Here is a 19,403-nt window from a genome sequence, read left to right as displayed (position 1 = left end):
GCTTGTTTTGGTCGGCAAGTGATTATTTTGGTTCTAGTTTGTGTATTTACCACGTGCCTTTTGGATATCTTACTGTCTAATGTTAATACTGTCTGTTTATATTCAAATAAATAAACACTTTAATTCCAAAAAAAGACTAATAATAATTGAACAGAATAAACTTTATTGTCTCACCAATGGGGACAAACAAAACAACACACACTGTGCAGTATCTTAAGAAGTTGATGCAACTTGTAGTGTTAAAGCGTTACAATCTGTGCATGGAGATATTTTTTTCTCAGAGCTGCAACTATTCTGGATCAAGAACAAAAAGAAGTGACAATTTTGACAATCTATTAATCGTTTGGGTCATTTTTCAAGCAGTAAAGGTCAAACACTCAGCAGTTTGAGCTAGTAATAGTAGATTGCTAGCAGCTACTGATAGTAGACTGAATATCTTTGGGTTTTTACCTGTTGTACACTGAAAACAAGGACATCTGGACATTCCTCACTAATAACTGATAATTCAAGTAGAGCCTGACTGATACTGGATGATACGATACGATTACGATGCAATAAGATACAATACAACTTAACTGTCAGGTCACACACAGATTAGACACACAGTTACACATCGGGAACACACTCCTAAAAGCACATCGATAGTCATGACCATGAAACATATCACATAATATGCTCAGATCCAGATCTTACTTTGCTTTTTCTGCATTATGATCTAAAAGAAATGTTGTCATATCGGACACCATGTGCGGCAAGACTTTGAGGACCAACAACAACAAGTTGCAGCTCTATCTCAGTGATGTTTACATAACTGGACCTGTATGCACGCCTCTAAATGGGCGTAATGATGTGTACGACAGTGAGAGTGTTTGGTAAAAGGAGAGGAAAACAAATCTGCAGCATCGCTTCATCTCCCTCTTTTGAACAGACCGGACCAAAGTTCTGCAGAACCACGGTTAAGAAGTGACTGCTGCTACAGACTACACACACGTTCACACACTTTCCGCCTTCAGTAGAAATAACCTGCTGCTTTAAACTCTCCTCCAGCACAGCAGAGATATGGAACAAATTACTACAAGTCTCCAACAACAGTGCAGTAACCCTCTGTGATGGTTAATTATTAAATCATTGGCCTGCTCATTCTCAGTCTGCACGCAGATGCGGCCAACAGTCCTGAGCATTTGTTAATTTGTACTCACCCGCAAATCACAGTCTGGGTCATTGTTCCGGATAATCCTAATTATGCGAGAGTGAGGTCGACAGTATCATCATCAAGTAGCGCTCCCTGCACTTCAGTGACAGCGGTTTGTGAGTGTTTCTGTCACAGCCACGCATGGGAGGGGTCTCGCACGTGACGTCACTCTTGCACAGATTTACTAATCCTGCTTTCACACTGAGCTCCTCCTCCCAGCAGGAGCACTGCTCTGATTCTTTGAGTTAAAAGTTAAGAGGAGGGATTTTTCTTATTCTGTCTGCTCTGCACAAAGCGCTTCTCCCCGCAGCCTCGACGAGACTGAGGAGAAAACAATCAGGGGATTTGTGCAGTGAAGACAACTATAGTGAAAAGGAGATCTTAACAGTGGCTGACTGTCTAATTAATCCTTGTATCTATGCCCAGTCTTCACAGACGTTTACACCACTGGCAGAGAGAGGTACTTACCCTCTCTGGAGCCGTCATGCACTGCAGTTTCATCTGTTTCAGGTAGGTGGCAGTAAGAGGCATGTTGTAATCAATGAGGTCCGGGACCAGGGAGGTCGGTCTGTCATTTTCTGACAAAGAAAGAAAAAAAAAACACTCACAAAAAAGTCTCAAACACAAAGACTTAATATCTAATAAACACAGACATGCAGATAAATCAAGTGGGAACGAACCCTCAGTGGATCATGTGTATTTTATCGAAGTACATCTCAAGTACTGTGTTTAAGTCCAACTTTGAGATACTTTACTCAAGTATCAAAATGAGTATTTTCACTGCTGATACTTTAACAGTGATATAATGTAACCAAGTACATTTACTCAAACATGTACAGTATGTACTGTAAACTATGAGTCAACCAATTATTGACCTAATATTCAGATTTTTTCTGAATATCAGAATCACCAATAAAATGTATTCATTTTAAAATAAAGCAGACTACTCTGGTTCTAACGTAGCAAGTAATCTGCAAAGTAACTAGCAACTTAAGTTATCAAATACATGTAGTAGAATAAAAAGCATAAGATTTACCTCTTAAATGTAGTTGAGTGGAAGTATAAAGTAGCAGGAAATGGAAATACTAGAGTACCTCAAAACTGTACTCAAGTACAGTACTTCAGTAAATGTACTACATTCCATCACAGCTAATTACTACATTACATTACTTGTATTTGTACTCTTTATACTTAAGTGTATTTATTGTCAGAAAATTACTTTTTGATACTTAAATACATTTAAAATCAGATACTCTAAGACTTTTATCCAAGTACTATTCATATGGGGGACTTTCACTTGTACCACAGTAATATTTTCACATGATATCTATATCAAGCATTACTTTTAGTTACTTTTTACAACACTGTACTTTAAATACATTGTGTTGCTTATACGTCTTTACTACCAACACAATGAGTATGTTAAAGTGTAGTATTGCTCCTTTTACTTAAGTAAATGATGTGAATACTTCTTCCACAGCTGCACACTAATTTTCATTTGTAGAACAATAAATGAAATACAACCCACTGCAAAATATTATATATTGATAGTAATTAGATATATCATAAAGTATGTTATACTACACAGGGTTGGATCAGATTCTACAGTGACTTTACAACTTTAAATCTGAAGTTGTGAGGTGGAAAAAAACAAGATATCAAAAGAGAAGGACATCTAAAGTTAGTTAACAATGGGAAATTTTAAAACGTGATGATTTTCAGGCAAGTTCTGGATTAATAAGGGGCGCCTTTTTTATATGAGTTGTAAGTGGATTAGTTGAAGTTTATTCATGAAGGACATCAGATAAAATATCATGACGAGAAAGTGTAAGCGTTACACTGAATCAAACGATATGTGTATCGTGTCTGCGTGTTGAGATTTGACTGTGTGATGACTGAAAAAAGACATCAGTGACGGCCAAACTGTAAGAGCCAACAGTCTGATAACCTCTGCTCTAAAATAACGGTAGGTAGAAATGTAAAAGATTCAAACTGGACGGCAAAAGAATGAATACAACAGCGGCAAAATTCATTTCAGTGGCTGCACGGTCTATAAGCTAATTACAGACAGATTTCTTTGACTGAGGCAGAATTGCTGCAATATCCTGTCGAAAGCTGAAATCCAGGCAGCGTCCTCGACTGTATGTAACACCTGAAATCAAACAATGTGGCTGACAGGCGCCTGCAGCCTCCACACCGGCCACTAGAGGGATTCAGTGATCATTTTAGTGGGTCTGTACAATCCCAGAGATGTGGTCCTCTTGAGTCTTTGTTACATCATGTCCGTGATGGATACACACAATATGTTTAATTAATGAGGTTTGATTCAAAAACTCTTCAAAATACAAACAGCAGTGATCATATCAGCTCATGTTTACAGTGTGACGGGACAAAGGAGGAGTCACCGCGTCTGTCATTCAGAGGAAAAACTGAGCATCATGTCATAAACCAAATAAACATTTCTATTAGTCTGAAGGTAAAAATTATTCTTCATCTGTCCGGCTGTTCTTGCAGAAGATTGATTGCTTCATACTCGCGTGCATTTCTACATAGTAATTAACCATTTTCCATGTGTCAAAGGATCTGAGAATTATCCACTCTCAAAGGTTAATCTCAAAAATAGCGTATTAGTTAATGATGTCTCCAGACTGAGCAGGTCGGGTGTGTGTCGTTACCTTTGAACTCTGCGGTGCTGGGGTTGATGTGCATCCTCTTCTGACACTCTCCACAGCTCATTAGGAACCGAGTCACCGCCTCTCTGGGCAGGAAGGCGTAGGTCTCTGCTATCTGTGCCGGGGGAGCAAGCAGAGGAGACTGGGTTACGGCTCAGGCTGTGGCTGAGCACAAAATGTGTGCAGGTGTTGTTTTTTTTTTTGTGCCGTGCATGTGTGAAAGTTTGGGGTCAGTGATTATGTGTTATCTCGATGTGGCATGAGGAGGAATCCTCCCTCTAGGCGCTCCCTCATGCCTTCGGATGGCCTAATTCCAGCTGCAGCCTTGTACATATTTCTGCTTTGATAACCAAAGTGGTGTTTGTCATCCTTTTTCCTCCCTGTTCCTGCTCTCTCAGGTGCAGTCAACTCATCTCTGCACCTCTCTCTCTCTCTCATGCCCAGCCTCCCCTCCTCTGTTGTCTCCGCTGCTGTGCCACCCTCCCCTCGTCGCCCCCTCTGGCGTTTCCCTGTAAAATGCGACCTTCACGTGACCATGGAGAGGCAGCAGGGGTGCCCACCCCCACCGGCCCATCACCATCACCAATGCCACAGCTCCCCATCCCCTTTGCCCCCACCCCTCCTGGCCCCTCGAGGCAGCTGAGAGGGAAAGGCCACCCAGAGGAGCGTTCACCTCCCAGAAGGCCACAGTGACAGTTCCATATTATGCCCTGCCCCAGTGATGCTGCCTCCTCAAAAGGGTACACTCTATGAGACGTGACAGGACCTCTCTACAGGGCAGGAGGAATTGGCTCCATGGTATTTTTTTTTTTTTTACTCCAGGGGAGCAGAGAGGAGGGGTACCAAAGTCCCGCTAAACCCCCCTGACACTGCACTGCATACAAAGACCCTTGTTCTGTCAGGACACCACACCCGACCTGAGACCACACCTCAGGAAGCAACGTTAACTCATGTGCTGCCTTTGTTCCAGAGACGAGCACTTGTTTCCTGGATAGGTGGTTGGTGGTTCCCTTGGTAACCCTCCTGATGCTAAAAAATATATGTTGCCAGAGTGAAGAAGAAGTACAGGCTGTTGTCTTTCACAGAAGAAAAAAACATGTCCTGGTGGTCTCTGCATGCCTTCAGTCAGGGGACGTCTTAGTCACCCGAGAAGACTGCCGACATCGTTTTTTTTTTTTTCAATAGAAACAAATTCTAGTGTGATTTTTCACACAAAGGAAAAAGAGAGTCTGTTGTCTGCATGCTGCAATTTTCACGCTTCAAAAAAATGTTATTGTTGATTCAAGGTGTTTGTCCGGCAAACATCCATGTAAGAGCCCAGACACACTAAACCAACATCAATGAACGATGAAGGCTGACTGTTACATCGCCTGTGTGTCAGGAGAAAAAGCTGCATTTGAACACACCACAAAGATTCTGTGCAACTGCTTGAGAGGAAAATACCGCTCCATGCCACCAGGTAGCTGTCGCCTGTATTCATCATTCAAAAAGAGAAACTGGAAGACTCGGGACCACAGAAATACAGACCATTGTTATAATAAAGCAGCTTTTTTTTTGTCACCGCTGAGGTTAATGTAGCCACTTAAAGTCAAAAGTATGTCTGATAAAAAGTTGCAGATGGCGGAAGTGGCGGATATTACAGCGACAGGCTCAAGGGGGCTTTCCCTTTCTTTTTCAACAGCCAATCAGAGGGATTTCGCTCACTGATTGGCTGTTCAAGTGTTAACCCACCGCCAATTCTACACGATCAACAAAGGCCCACTAGTGCCACTGGTTTGGGACACACAGATGCTCACTGATGGCTCCTGACACTGGCGGATAGACGACTTTTGGCCTGGTGAAAAAAAAACAGACTTGACTATATGAAAGTTTCTGGAAATTTTAAGGTTCGACCAGCTGGAGGAAAAGTCTGGGAATCAACAAAGTTACTAGGATTTATCCTCTAGGGACCTTGAATATTGTTGTTGTTGGATTTGGAGCTGTTGAGATATTTCAGTCTGGACCAAAGTGGTACCAACATTGGCTATAAATGTGCTCACGTATGTCATGTATGGGCTTTTTTTATGACACTGTTTTTTAATGTGCAAAGACAAAAACAAATCACTTGGGTACAATGAGTGTTCTAGATGAAGCTTTCATTTTTAGCCACTGCTAGCAGCTAGGATGACCGAAATCTGTCTGACACCTTCATGGTCCCCTCAGAAATTATTGTAAAACCTCAGTTCTTGTTTTGTAGTCACATCAGTTTAAAGTTTGACATGTCCAATATTTCACAGCAGTTTTCCCGTAGCTTCAGCTGTACTTTGTTTGTACCATGCTAACATGCTAAACAAGGACGTTACATTAAATCTGGACACCTGGCTATAAAGTTACCTGGTTCTTCTGCGTTGTGGGGCTCACAGAGCGTGCGCACTAGAGACTTCCGCCAACCAAGCTCGCTAACTTCCGGTTTAGCGCCCGGCTAACTTGAATGGGAATAAAACAATTAAAATGGTACTATTCTTTTGTTGGCGCTATCTTTGGCTGTAGCAACGAGCTGCTGTTAGCAAGCAGCTAAGTTAGCCGTGGAGCTAAGGAGACCTATTAGCTGACAGTAATTGAGAAACAAAGGTATTTAAGACAGGACGGCTTGGGGCTAGCTGGTTAGCATGCTAACTTTTGTAGACGCCTTTGACATAAGCTAACGTCAACACTGTTCGTGACACATTTTTAATGTTTAAAACTAAAATTCCTGCCGGGGCTATGTTTACAAATTTAAAAATACTCATCAACAAGTATAAGGACAGCGAGAGGAGTGCTAGCAAGGCTAGCTGCGACCTGTCGGCACCTAGCTGGATGTACCCACCGCTTTGTAGGTCTTCTTCTGGCCTGCATGTTTGGGTGCTCTGCCGGGGTCGGCTCCCATCTCCACATGCATGGCATAGATGATGTCAAAGAAGTCTTCAACCACAGCTACACGCTTCAGGGAGGAGTTGTCCTGGGCCGAGTTCCCATCTGAACACTGAAACACAAAGAGGTAAAAAACTGCTGTTTAGAGATGACGTGTGTGTCATCTACAGTTGAGGAATCTTTGTTTTTACAGATACAAATGGAGACATTCCTCCATCTGTGTGACGTGAGGAGGCACATGAGTCATACGGGTCATGTGGTTACAGACAGTCACGCACAAGGTGTCTTCACCAGCACTCAGAATAAAACTTTCACTTTGTCCACCATCATCTTTCTGTCTTCACTTCCTCCTCCAGGTGGAGAAGTCTCGGCCCGACCATCACCTCATCTCTGCAATGTTTAAAAATAACCAACTCCACAGACTCTGCACCGGACCCTCCTACCACCACCTCTGGCGCTCGTGCTGCTGACCCTGTCGCCATAGAAACTGCGACTGATTTCTCCCGGGCAGGTGTGCTGGGCAAAGGGTCACGTGACACACCGTACACGAGTGGGATCACCAGGACAACGGCCTCCATCCGCAGCACCACATGGGGCTTTCCTCTCCTTCCTCCCTCCTGCTCCATCCTCACCACACAGTCAACACACCGAATTTAGATCTTATCTTCGGATTCCTGCACCTGCTGGTATTTTAAAGTGTCCCAGCAAGCATAAAAATGGAGGCGAAAAAAAAATGGATTTGGGCTTTTAATTAGTTTTTTGTCTTTCACGTTGATACGAGACAAGCTCTGACATTTTCTAGAGATTGGGTTCTAGGTGGGGAGTGATCTTTTTTTGTCTGAGTTCAGAAAGTTGTCCCTCTGGCACTGAGGAATCACACTTTTTTTATCCATCCCTCCTCTCCTTGACATTTCCGCACACTTCCTGGGATCTGACATTTGATATTCTCGTTTTTTTTTCCCCCCTCATCCTCTCCTGCGTCTTCATCCCTTACCTCCGTCCCGTCATTCTTCCTCCCTTTCTTTCTCTCTACCCCCTCCTCCCCTCCTCTCTCCTTGCTCCTGCTCTCCCAAGTGCGAGGTAATGATCGTTGCCATGGCAACTAAAACCAGCTCACAGAGCGGGTTTGTTTTAATCCGGCCCTCTCTCTCTCTCTCTCTCTCTCTCTGCCTCTCTCCCTCTGTCTCTCTCCCCTTCTCGCCACTCTCCCCTGTCAGCATGGGCTAAATGTAATGATAATAAATGAAATAATAGCAATCCTCCACCTCATCATCACAGCTGTAATCTATCGCACTTGAAGGTATCATCATCTTTTCCCCGGTGACATCACCAGCACCACCGCCACCACTGCTGCTGCTGCTGCTGCTGCTGCTTGGGACAATGGTGTCAGGTCCATTCACGCTGGATTTAGATAATCTCATACAACTGTGGGGTGTGCAGTGCACCCACACCGCGGCTGCATCCTCCGGTGAATTCTACCCCAACAAAATATCCGACATGCACACCAGATATTCTGCTGGGAGTGAACCCTCTGACCTGAAACCCAACCCACCAGTGATGGACCTGCAGAAGTCTCAATCTAAGACCAGAATCTGCATTAAGGATTCTTTGCTCGATTAATGTCAGAAAAATGTCCATCACAATTTCCTGAAGCCCAAGCTGAAGTCTAAAAGGTCCGACCAAACACAAAGATCATCGGTTTTAAGATATACACAACAAAGAAAAGCAGCAACGATAAAAGATTTTATTGCGGTTTGCGATAAAAAACCCAAGATAAGCTGATCGTGGTGAAATATTCAAGATTGGGATAATCGATAAAGCTGCTGTGAGCATTATTTTCTTATTAAAATGAGTGTTAAATAGCTTTGTATTTGGCGAGTAACCCATGTCTATCCTCCCTCGGCTCATGCGGTAAAAGAGAAGACAATCTTTCTGGTATCCCCGCCCACTTTATCCAATCAGGACAGAGAGCTCCATAAAGAGCAGGATCCTCCTGTTTGCCGGCAATGGTGGAACAGAGAAAGCGACCAACGCCAGCGCTCCCAGTGATGGCTTGTAGTAAGAAACAGGCCAAGTGATGGAGAAGCGCTTAAAGAAAAGACAGAGGCAAAGAGAGCTGCCTCGAAAAGAAAAAAAAAAAGACTCGAGCACGTGTCCGACAGGAAGTTAGCTAAAATGATGCTAACAGCAGCTTTAATTGAAATAAACGTGAACATCCTCACATGAAAGCCGTCTAGCTCTCTGACGTACGGTCATAGTGGTTTCCTGATTTATTTTGAGTTGCCTAAGCCTGTCACCATGGCTGAAGGCATGTCTTGCACATTGCTTCCCCCTATAAAATGTTTAATGTGTGTAAATACGTTGGATTGAGATCACCGCTTCTGTTGTTTTTAAACAACAAAGGATGTAATGCAATCAAAATATTTGTTTCCTAACAAAATGTGAAATTAACATGAGTCCAGTAATGCAAGTATGGTTTTTGTTTTAAAGTTTAAAGAACATTTTTGATGATTATCGCTATCATGCATCACAATTATGTTGGATATTAAATTTATTAATATCGTCCTGTGTCTTCTTCACATTCAAGAAGCTGAAACAAATTTTTTTTTTTGCATTTTTTGCTTAAAGGTCCAGCGCGTAGGATGTAGTAGCATCTAGAGGTGAGGTTGCAGATTGCAACCAACTGAACACCCCTCGTCTCACCCTCACCTCTCATGTCATTTTAGAGTATTGTTTATTGTTGAAATGTAAAACATCCTGCCTCTGTTACCGATCTTTGTCACAAGTGTTTGATAACGAAATTTGAGGGATAGTTCACGGGGGCAAAAATTGTACCAGACACACTAATCCGGCACACATACCGCATGTCATGATAACACTGGGGCAGTCCACTCCTGAGCCACAAGCAGGTCATACCATGGCCTCATGTCAGCCAAGAATAAACCGAATAAACCAGAACTGGCCCCACTCTGGGCCACAGACCGTCCACCAGAATAGAAATGAGCTGTGGCCCAGATCTAGGCTAGTTCCTGTTTATTTGGTTCACTTCTGGCAGACATGTGTTTATGGTATGGCCTGCTTGTGGCCATAAAGTGCCATCAGTCAGGCTGTGTGTCGGCTCGATGAACATGGTGTGGGCCAGGTCTGTCGCTTATATGTCGATATCTGAATTTTTTACTCCCTAATAACAGTATTGGCTGTGAGAATCAAGTATCGGTCGGGCTCTACTACAAACTTCACCTTTAAGGTGATTAATCAATTATAAAAATAGCAGCTGATTATTCTACTAATCCATTAATCTAGCTCTACTTTTGTGTACTGCTACTCCTCAAGCAAGGCAACACTGCATTTCTTTTCAAGGCCTTCTCGGGCTCCTCTGCACCGATAAGCTCTTTAGTTTCCAAACACGAGTCAACAGGGAGTTAAACATTCACCTCTGAACACAACATGCTTTGAGTGTGTGTACTTGTGCGTGCCATGTGTGTTTAAGTGCAGTGCATGTGTACCGGGCAGCGCTTGTAGCCGAAGCATCTCAGAGGAGAACAGCTGTTGAACAGCGCTGCTGTAGATATTTGGTCTCATCAGCAGCAGCATGCCATTTTAAAGAGCAAAGGAGACATGTCAGCATCCCTAATCGCCGACAACACCGCAAAACTCTCGCCCTCCTTCTCCTCCTCGCCTCCTTCTCTCCGTCTTTCTAATCCTGGAGGACTTTGCTCCCCCCCCAGCCACTGTACAACCAGCCCCCATCCCCTGCATGCGCTCCCTGTCCCGCACCAAACCGCTCTGTTGCTAGGAGACTGGAGGGGTTGAGTCGGCTGCCCCCACCCCCGCTGGCAGTCACACACACACACACACACACACACACACACACACACACACACTGGAGCAGAGAGGGGAGAGAGGAGCAGTCCTGCACACAGGCAGGTCAGGAGGAGGAGGAGGAGGAGGAGGAGGTGGTGAAGGGAAGAGGAGGAGGGGTTCACGGGAAGCAGCTGGGTCACAAAGACAGGCCGCCGAAGATGGAAGAAAAATTAGCTCCAACACTCGTGTCACATGCAAAAAAAAATAAATAAAAAAATCTCAATTTAGGTTTAAGTGGCAGCGCATGCTTGAAGGAGGTGTTTTATTTTGTAAGGAGGCTGCACAATAAGTAGCTTAAGTTGTGGCAGCGGCGGTGATGTGTGCTCAGGTAGGCTACTTTCAATGTGTGTGTGTGTGTGTGTGTGTGTGCTGCCAGCAAGCAGGGAGTAAAGATGGCTGTGTCAACAGTACTCATGACTCAGATTATCTCACTGCAGATGTGACAACAGGTCATCTTTTAAAGCCCCATCTCCCCTCTGTGAATCTATCAACCGGCTAATGGACACATAAATGGAACAATCTCAGTTTCTGCATGTGTGTGTGTGTGTGTGTGTGTGTGTGTGTGTGTGTGTGTGTGTGTGCGTGTGCTCCAAGGGGATGAGAGTACAAATTAAAGGCTCATGTGATAGAAAAACTGGGACTACTACCTCCACATTTTCCCTATAAATCAAGTCCCCTTCCATCTCTTCCTCCTCTCTGCCTCAATTACAAAGCCCTCGTCATTAAATCCACATTAGGTGAGCTCTGCCCCTCTGTCCGACGTCTGTGTGTGTGTGTGTGTGTGTGTGTGTGTGTGTGTGTGTGTGTGTGTGCGCGCGCGCTCCCATGATGAACATTATTTGATAGAGTGTGTGACATCCCCAATATCCCACAGAGCCGGAGACACAGACGGTCCCACGGGTCCGGCAGACCGGCCCTTCGCTGACTCAAATGGTATGTAAATGACTCGCGCAGATACATCATCGCATCCCAGAGTCCATTTCAACGTTTCCAGGCTATTATCACACTGTCCCAGTTTAATGTTGGCCTCGCAAAGGTATTAAAAATGACAGTAGCGGTGTGGTAGGAAGATTATTGCCGTCTTAAAGAGACTGTGTGTGTGTGTGTGTGAGTGAGCGAGTGTGTGGAGCAGAACTCAGACTATCTCCCACACAGGGGGGAGGCCCCCGGGCCAGTTAAAAATGGTGTTAATTTCTCCTCCTATGGGAAAGCAAAGAACGGTCTCTCCATGGCAACAGAGAGGGTGCTGAAGGGAGGAAACACAGAGCATGCGATCAGCGACCCCCTCTTTGTACGAGCACGCACACACACACACACACACACACACACACACACACACAACTACCACAGAGGGATGGATGGATTTCATCACCAGTAAGTCACAGTAACACGTCTGAGACGAACGCATATTGACATAAACTTCTTTATGAGCCTCGTTAGAGCCTCAAAACAGACACGTCTCCACCTTTAGCACTTGATGAACAAGTCAATCACGCGCAGGGTGAATCCGGCTCCAGTCCATCTGTGACTGAATCAAGACGGTTCTTGTTTTGGGGTGGCGAGCGTTTTTTTTTTTTCTTCTTCCTTTTGAAGCCCATGAGTGCGAGCCCATGTGTTGCCCCCTAATAAGCGCTGCCAGAGAGGGTTTAAATACAAAAAAACACACGTCGAACAAAAGCTCAGGAGATCCTCTGTGCAGAAATAGCATTAATGCAAATGCAGTAGAATAAGAGGGCCACTATTCTTTTGACTCTCTGGCCCGTCCACAAAAGAGGAGCTCTCGAGGGAGATGTGGACTAATTAATCAGATAATAATGATGATGTTCCTCTTCCCTGCTGACGGTGAGCTGCAAACATTTAGGGCCCGTTTTCCAAGACACAGATTATGAATAGTGGGTGTAGAGGACGTCCCGAGGCAAACCTTTATTTTGTAAATTGATTGTGTGATTGAATCTTTCTATCCCTGGTAGCCCAGTTTAATTTGAACCTTTCCTGTCACTTTGACAAAATTACTGACAATTTAAGCTCTGTTTTTTTGTTTGTATTTGTTTTATGGGCTCATATAACCTATTATAGCTTGAAGTTTTTATTAGGTGACATATGCAATCGGCTCTGGTTGTGCTGATTCTGCGGATGTGTAACACATGATGATACTGTAGAAAGAAATGTGGGCAGCAGGCGGTTAAGGCTGCAACTAACAGTTAGTTTCATCAGCCATTAAGCTGTTTTTTGTTGATAATTTACTGAAAATGAAAATTATAACATCAAAATTCTTACTGTATCTGATCGAAACCCAAAATAATTCAGTTTGCCGTCATGTGAGACAAAGAAAACAGCAAAACCTCACATTTGAGAAGCTGGAACTAGAAAATGTTTCTGTTTTTACCTGAAAAAACAGCTGAAATGATTAGCTGATTAATCAATTAGTTGATTTGTCTTCTTCTGGCTTTTTAAAATGTGATTATTTTCTGGTAGTCTTTGTCTTGACTGGTTACCATAAAAAACAAGACACTGAAACATCGCCTTGCGGTTGCTTATACGCCTGTAACGATTAGTCGATTAATCAAGTAGTTGATTTTTCTGGTTCCTGTTTCTTAAAAGGTGAATATTTTCTGGTATTCTTCTTTGACTGGTTTCCAGACAAGACATGTAAAACCTTGAGCTTTTTGAAACCATGGTAGACATTTTTATAGACCAAATGATTAATCAAGAAAATAATCAACAGGTTAATTAAAATTTTAAATAAATTACTAATTGCAGCTCTAGTTAGCAGTTAAGTTTCTGCTCATCAACTGTTGATCATTTCAGCTTTCGGATCATTTTTCCTGACGCTCTGTTTTAGCTCCTGTCTCTTTAAGGCCCCCCTCCCTCCTGAATACCCAGTCTGCTGTGATTGGTCGACTCACACACGCCTGAGCCAGCACCGCTCACCGTGTCACCGGTCGGCTCTGTCGTGTTTTTAGCTTCCAGTTAGCGTCACTTCTGCTGTGAATACAGGCATCAATTATGCAAATGTGTGACATGGTGACACAGTGTGACGTCACAAAGTTGCAGAATTGAAGACGGGACGACTGACGAAGCGTTTCAGGAAGCGGACTTTGACTTTTTTTTCCGCTGTCGAGATCTTTTACACGCACAATAAACTATATAAAACACTGAAGGAATGGGATAAAGAACAATAAAGAATAAAATGTGTCCTTTAAATGTTTGTTCTGGTATGTTGGACTAATCAAGTTTAAATATAAAGGTTTGCAGAAGCTGAGGTTGAATGTGAGAGCACGATTCAGCTTTCACTTTTAAACATAATGTCAAGTGTTTCTGAGCTGTTACATGTATATACATAGACCCTATGTGTGTGTGTGTGTGCGCGTGTGTGTGCGTGTGTGTGTCAGAGCATGTCCACCCAAACCTAGTTGTGCGAGATGAACAGAGATATTTACAGATTTCAGTTGGCATGGCAACAAAAAGCATCAGCTCGCAGTACTTCAAATTTTTCAGTACAATGCTCATGTCAGCTGAAAGGAAAAGCACAGGGCGTTTAAGTGTTGCTTTTGAAACGGGCTGCACTCTGACTCCCGTCGTCTCGGGGAAAGTCTTGTGCTCACGCCGTGTGCGATTCTGCGGCGCATCTCCTGTGTGTGTGTGTGTGTGTTCCCGGTCCTGCTCCCCTCCTCCTCTGTAGCGTCCTCTAATCAGGACATAATGAGAGCTAAACGAGGTTGCGTCTCCTCACCGAGGGGCCGCCGGATTCTCCGAGTTGAGTCGATGTGGACAGAAGAAGAAAATAATTCTGTGTTTCAGCATCTGTGCTACTGTGCCCGGCCATTTCTGTCCCGTCTCGCACTGAAGCCGCCTTGTGTGCTTCACTGATACGTAGAAGAGACCTTCTCTGTCTGCACATCAGCCTCCGTCCATCCCCACCCCCACCCAGCCTCCCGTCATTTAGCCCCATTCCTGCCCCCATACAGAAACTTGGCACACCCTGGGAGCAGCTGCAGCGGGGCTTCCAGTGCTCGAGCTCCAGAGACACGCCCCCGGCCCTGCAGCCATGAGGAGGCGCTGACCATTGTGTGTGTGCGTGTTTGTACGTCTGCTCGTGTGTGTGTCGCTTTTCCACTGGCCCAGGACGGCCTATTTATAAAGCCTGAATCAAAAAAAAATCATGCTTTCTAATAGTCACATGCATATAAATTGGTTGCTTTCTTGCTTCTGACTCATCATTAGAAGCAGCTTGTGTTGGATGATGTTTCGCTTGTTGTTTAAATTTCCCAAGTGGAGCTGAGTCAGGGGGAGTCTTCCCCTCCCGCCTTATGATATCAGCTACAAACTGTCTGCACTCGTCTCCAATAAACAGTCAGCTATACTCACTGTTGTGACTTCAGATTTCTTATTTTATCTGATCAAAACCCACATATATGCAGTTTTCTGTCATTTAAGACAAAGACAAGCAGCGAATCGTCACATTTGAGGAGCTGGAAGCAGAAAATGTTCGTGTTTTTGCTTGAAAAAATGGCTGAAATGATGATTTAACTATCAAGAAAGTTGATTGAGCTGCGATGATTAGTCGATTCATCGAGTAGGTGATTTTTCTGGATGCTGGTTCTTAAAATGTGGATATTTTCAGGTTTTCTTAGTCTCCTTTGACTGGTGACCGTACTGAACAAGATATTTGAACATCAACTTGATCTTTTCAAAATTAAAACCTCAGAATGTACAGAAAAGGGCCTGTTGGTGTCTTCAAATGTCTTATTCTATGTAATCAAAACTCAAAGATGTTCAATTTATTATCATTTAAGACAACGAAAAGCAGCGATTTCTCTCATTTAAGATGCTGTAACGAGAGAACATTTGTGTTTTTGCTCTAAAAAATGTAAAATATAATTATTGAACAAACATTTAGAGCCATTTTTCAATACAGATTATGAATAGTGGTTTCTTTCAGGAGGAGAGGACGTCCCAAGACAAACCTTTATTTTGTAAATTGATTGTAGGATTAAATCTTTCTGTCTGTGGCGGCCAAATTCAACTGGATCCTTTCTTGTCACTTTAAGGCTGAAACTATCCATTATTTTCATTGGCGGCATTTTATTTTTAATCAACCTGTTTACTGAAAAAGGCCTGTTTTCACTTCATTTCTTATTTTATCTGCTCAAAACCAAAGATGTTGACTTGATCTTTTTAAAATCTCAGAACATACAGAAAAGGGCCTGTTGGTGTCTTCACATTTCTTATTTTATGTAATCAAAACCCAAAGATATTCAGTTTACTATCATTTAAGGTCAAGAAAAGCAGCAAATCCTCACATTTGAGAAGCTGGAACCAGAAAATATTGGGTTTAACTGGTTTTTGACTAACAAAACAGCTGCTGGGAGCTGCACCGATTAGCCGATTCATCGAGTGGTTGATTTTTCTCGTCGCAGCTTCTTAAAATGTAAAATTTTCTGGTATTCTTTGTTGCAGCCCAAGCTGCCAGTTAATTTTTCTGCTGATCAACTGTTGATCATTTGAGCTTTGGGAAAGTTTATTTCACTCATGGTCTGACAGACTGCTCAGCTAATTATCTCAGCTCAGCCATTGTTAAATGAGCCTCGCAGAGACATCAGGCCGACCTGGACAACGCTTCACCGTCACATATGTTGGACAAGAAGACAGAAGAATGTATCTCAACCAGAATTGACAAGAGCCGCAGACAAAAGCTAATCAACAACACAATTCAGGCACCATCTGCACCTGCAGAGACAGATCACACCTGCCCTCCTGCCCAGAGGGGAACATAATGTTGAGAGCAGATCAGAGCAGTTTTGTAAAGGCAGTTGGCCTAAATCTAAAATGTGCATTCACACAGGTAAAACACCTGTGGAGGGATCAGTGCTTTTCAAACCGAATCAAAGGATTCTGGGTCTAATCGGTGCCAGTAACGTCTCCTGTTTATTAACAGAAATGTGTCTGCGCTCTGTGAGGTCCGGAGAGACTCTGTCCCAGCAGGGTGGGTGGGGGGAGATTATTCCCTGGAGGCGCTTATTTAAAATGGTGGTTGTCTCCTTGCTGGCACAGCAGGCCCAAACACCACGCAGAGACATCGATGCGCGCACACCAATAGAGCTGCTGGGGCACCGCTGACAGTTCACCATGTAACATGTTTATCTTGGTGAAAGAGGGATGTGCTGTTTAACCCCTCGCGCGCCGGCTGTGCGGCGGGACGTGCGCTGACCTGACTCCCATCATCACCACTAGAGACACGGAGAAGTGAAGTCTGAGCTCTGACTGTGGGCGTATGTCGCCATCAGTCCCGTGCAGCCCCTTTTGTTTCCGCCACAGCCTCTCACGTGGTCACCAATTACGCACAGCCGCCACCCTCCGTCAAATGTACAGACGCGTTTTTAAATGTTTCCCTCACACAGGCAGCTCTTAAACGGGGTTATGGAGCTTAATGTCGGAACACACACAATAAAAATGCGGCAGACCCACACACACACACACACACACACACACACACACACTATCCTGGACTACACAGGTGTTGCCAGAGCAACGAGTGCCTGCGAGCCGATCCGCATCCTGCCCAGGACAATGAAAAGTGGGGTGCAAACACTGAGACTCAGACTGGCAGCCACACAGTGATATGTTTGTGAAAAAAGAGACAGATATCTGATTGTTTCATGGATCGGGCTTTGCTCTCTCAAGAGAAGACGAATCATTCACACACAGTCCGGTTCAGACGGGACAGTGCGGCGCGTGTCTGTGATGAATCTCTGACAATCAAACCCGCTGAGCCTCGCAGCGGGGAGCTGAACCTCACATCTCCTGACTCGGCCTCGATACCCTCCAGTCCCTCCGAGCGCACACCGGAGCACCCTGACATACCCGACCCGTCAACATGCCGTTGCATGCGCACACGCGCGCGCGCACACAGCATCGCCACATCGGGCTCCACGAGACCTGAACAGCACGGTACAAACTAAATGTTGTCAATAGTCAATTATCTCGTGCTTCGCTGGCGGCAGAGCGCCGCGGACAGGACTTCAACCTCACTGGCGAGATGGCTATGCATGATAGCCACCTTTTACAATTGCGATTGCCAGGAGGCACCGGCGTTGCTATGGCAGCAAGGGATGAGAGTAGGGCTGCTCCGGTTGGGATGTGGACAAAGTGAAGCTTTATGAGGAAGGACGAGGGCGAGCCGGGACGCCGGAGCGTTATAAGTTGTCATTTTATTCATGAGGCGGATGCGTGAGAGCGGCCTGATATAATGACAACTTAGAGCCGAGGCGGCGACGGGACATCTCGTGCGCGTGCACACGCACGATCTCTCTGTGTCACACATGCACACACACATACACACACACACACACACACACACACACTTTACCGTTGACTTGACCGGGACATATAGGACGGGTTTCCCTGGAGCTCCTTTCTTGTTGTGCTCTCCCAGCACGTTGGTTCCGACCTGAAATCCTTTAGACTTCACCCAGAATTTGAATTTGGCGTTGATGTGGCTGTTGTCGATATAAACGCCGTCCGACTCGTCGTTCTGCAACAGTGTCTGCATGATTTTGTTATATTTTCTCCGGGTGACGGTCTTTGTCTTACCGGAGTCTCCATAAGTCCGGAGACACCAGTCCTGAAATTCACTGAACATCTCCGCCTCCAACACGACCGGACTCCGGCTCCTTTTGGGCGCATCCACGCACGCCTTTTTCGTTGCCATCGCTCCCTCTCTCCCTCTCTCTCTCTCTCTCCCTCTCTCTCTCTCTCTCTCCTCTCTGTCTGATCCCGTTCAAACAGCCCAGGCTAATAAAGAAAAAGACTTGAGCCGGCTGATTCTCCTCCTGTGGTCCCCGCTGTCCCGCGTCCAGGAGCGCTTGGTTCCGGTTTTGGGACGCTGCCTCACTGTGGTTCCCCCGGCACGAGTGACCCGGACAGTAGCACACCTGTTTGCAGCGGAGCAGTGCTGTCCCGAACCGCAGCGGTGAAAAATGTCACTTCCTCACATCATCCGCTGAGGAGCAGAGAGGAGAGGAGAGGGGGGCTGTCCTACAGTACGCTGAGCGGGTATCTCCCACCTGTGCGTAAAACGCTCCTCACTAAAGGGTAGGCTGGGGGAAAAAAACCCACAGTCCTCGCTAAACAACAAAGAACACAGACAAAAGCGCGGAAACAAACGTCGCTCTCAGTTCCTATCGACCTACTTTCTAACAGCCAACACTATTTTCGGATGCGGGTTGCTCAACCCTTAAAAAAAATAAATAAATAAATGAGCGCAAAGATGCTCACAATGCGCTCCTGCGTGGCCACATATCCGATCAGCATGCGCCACCTGGGATTGTCTCAGCTCCTCACACCTGTTTGAATGCGATTCTCGCTCGTAACGTCTCTCTTGCTCTCTCTTTCTATCCCGTCCAAAGACACTCTCTGCGTGTCTGCATTTCACCGGTTCAACTGGCTTCATATGCAGCAGGAAAAAAAAAAAAGCCTGCGGTTCACAAGTACAGCGCCGTGTTGCCCAGACGCAGAGAGAAAATGTCCGATTTGGAGACGTGGAAGGTGAGAGAGGGTGGGGGCAGAGTTTATTTGATACAGTCTGAGGAACATGCTGGAAAACACTCATAACACGACCTCCTGTCGAGTTGGAGACACTTTTTTTCATTGGCAGATTCAAGCGGCCAGTGATGTGGATATAAACATCTACCTATTTATAAGAAGGCAAACGTATTGTGATATGTCCAACTGTGATTTTTTTTTTTTGCGTTGCACCGTGTGACTGAATTAATTAACAGCTACTT

General features: G+C 44.8%; 1 protein-coding gene across 1 annotated transcript in view; it reads right to left on the bottom strand.

Moving 5' to 3' along the window:
- nol4la (nucleolar protein 4-like a) overlaps window positions 1–19,111 on the bottom strand; it is a 29,515-nt gene extending 10,404 nt beyond the window's left edge. Inside the window, exons 1-4 of the mRNA XM_084366071.1 lie at window positions 17,987–19,111; window positions 6,710–6,865; window positions 3,868–3,979; window positions 1,661–1,770 (exon numbers count right to left, since the gene is read on the bottom strand). Of these exons, the coding sequence (XP_084222197.1) occupies window positions 1,661–1,770; window positions 3,868–3,979; window positions 6,710–6,865; window positions 17,987–18,328 (720 nt within the window). The 5' untranslated portion in view covers window positions 18,329–19,111. The remainder of the gene's footprint in view (window positions 1–1,660; window positions 1,771–3,867; window positions 3,980–6,709; window positions 6,866–17,986) is intronic.
- Between the last annotated feature and the right edge of the window lie 292 nt (window positions 19,112–19,403).

The sequence above is a fragment of the Pagrus pagrus genome, assembly GCF_965226575.1.
Source record: "Pagrus pagrus genome assembly, chromosome: 11".
NCBI classification, from domain to species: Eukaryota; Metazoa; Chordata; class Actinopteri; order Spariformes; family Sparidae; genus Pagrus; species Pagrus pagrus.
The sequence above is the reverse complement of the archived record's forward strand: the minus strand, read 5'-3'. Positions and strand labels throughout refer to the sequence as shown.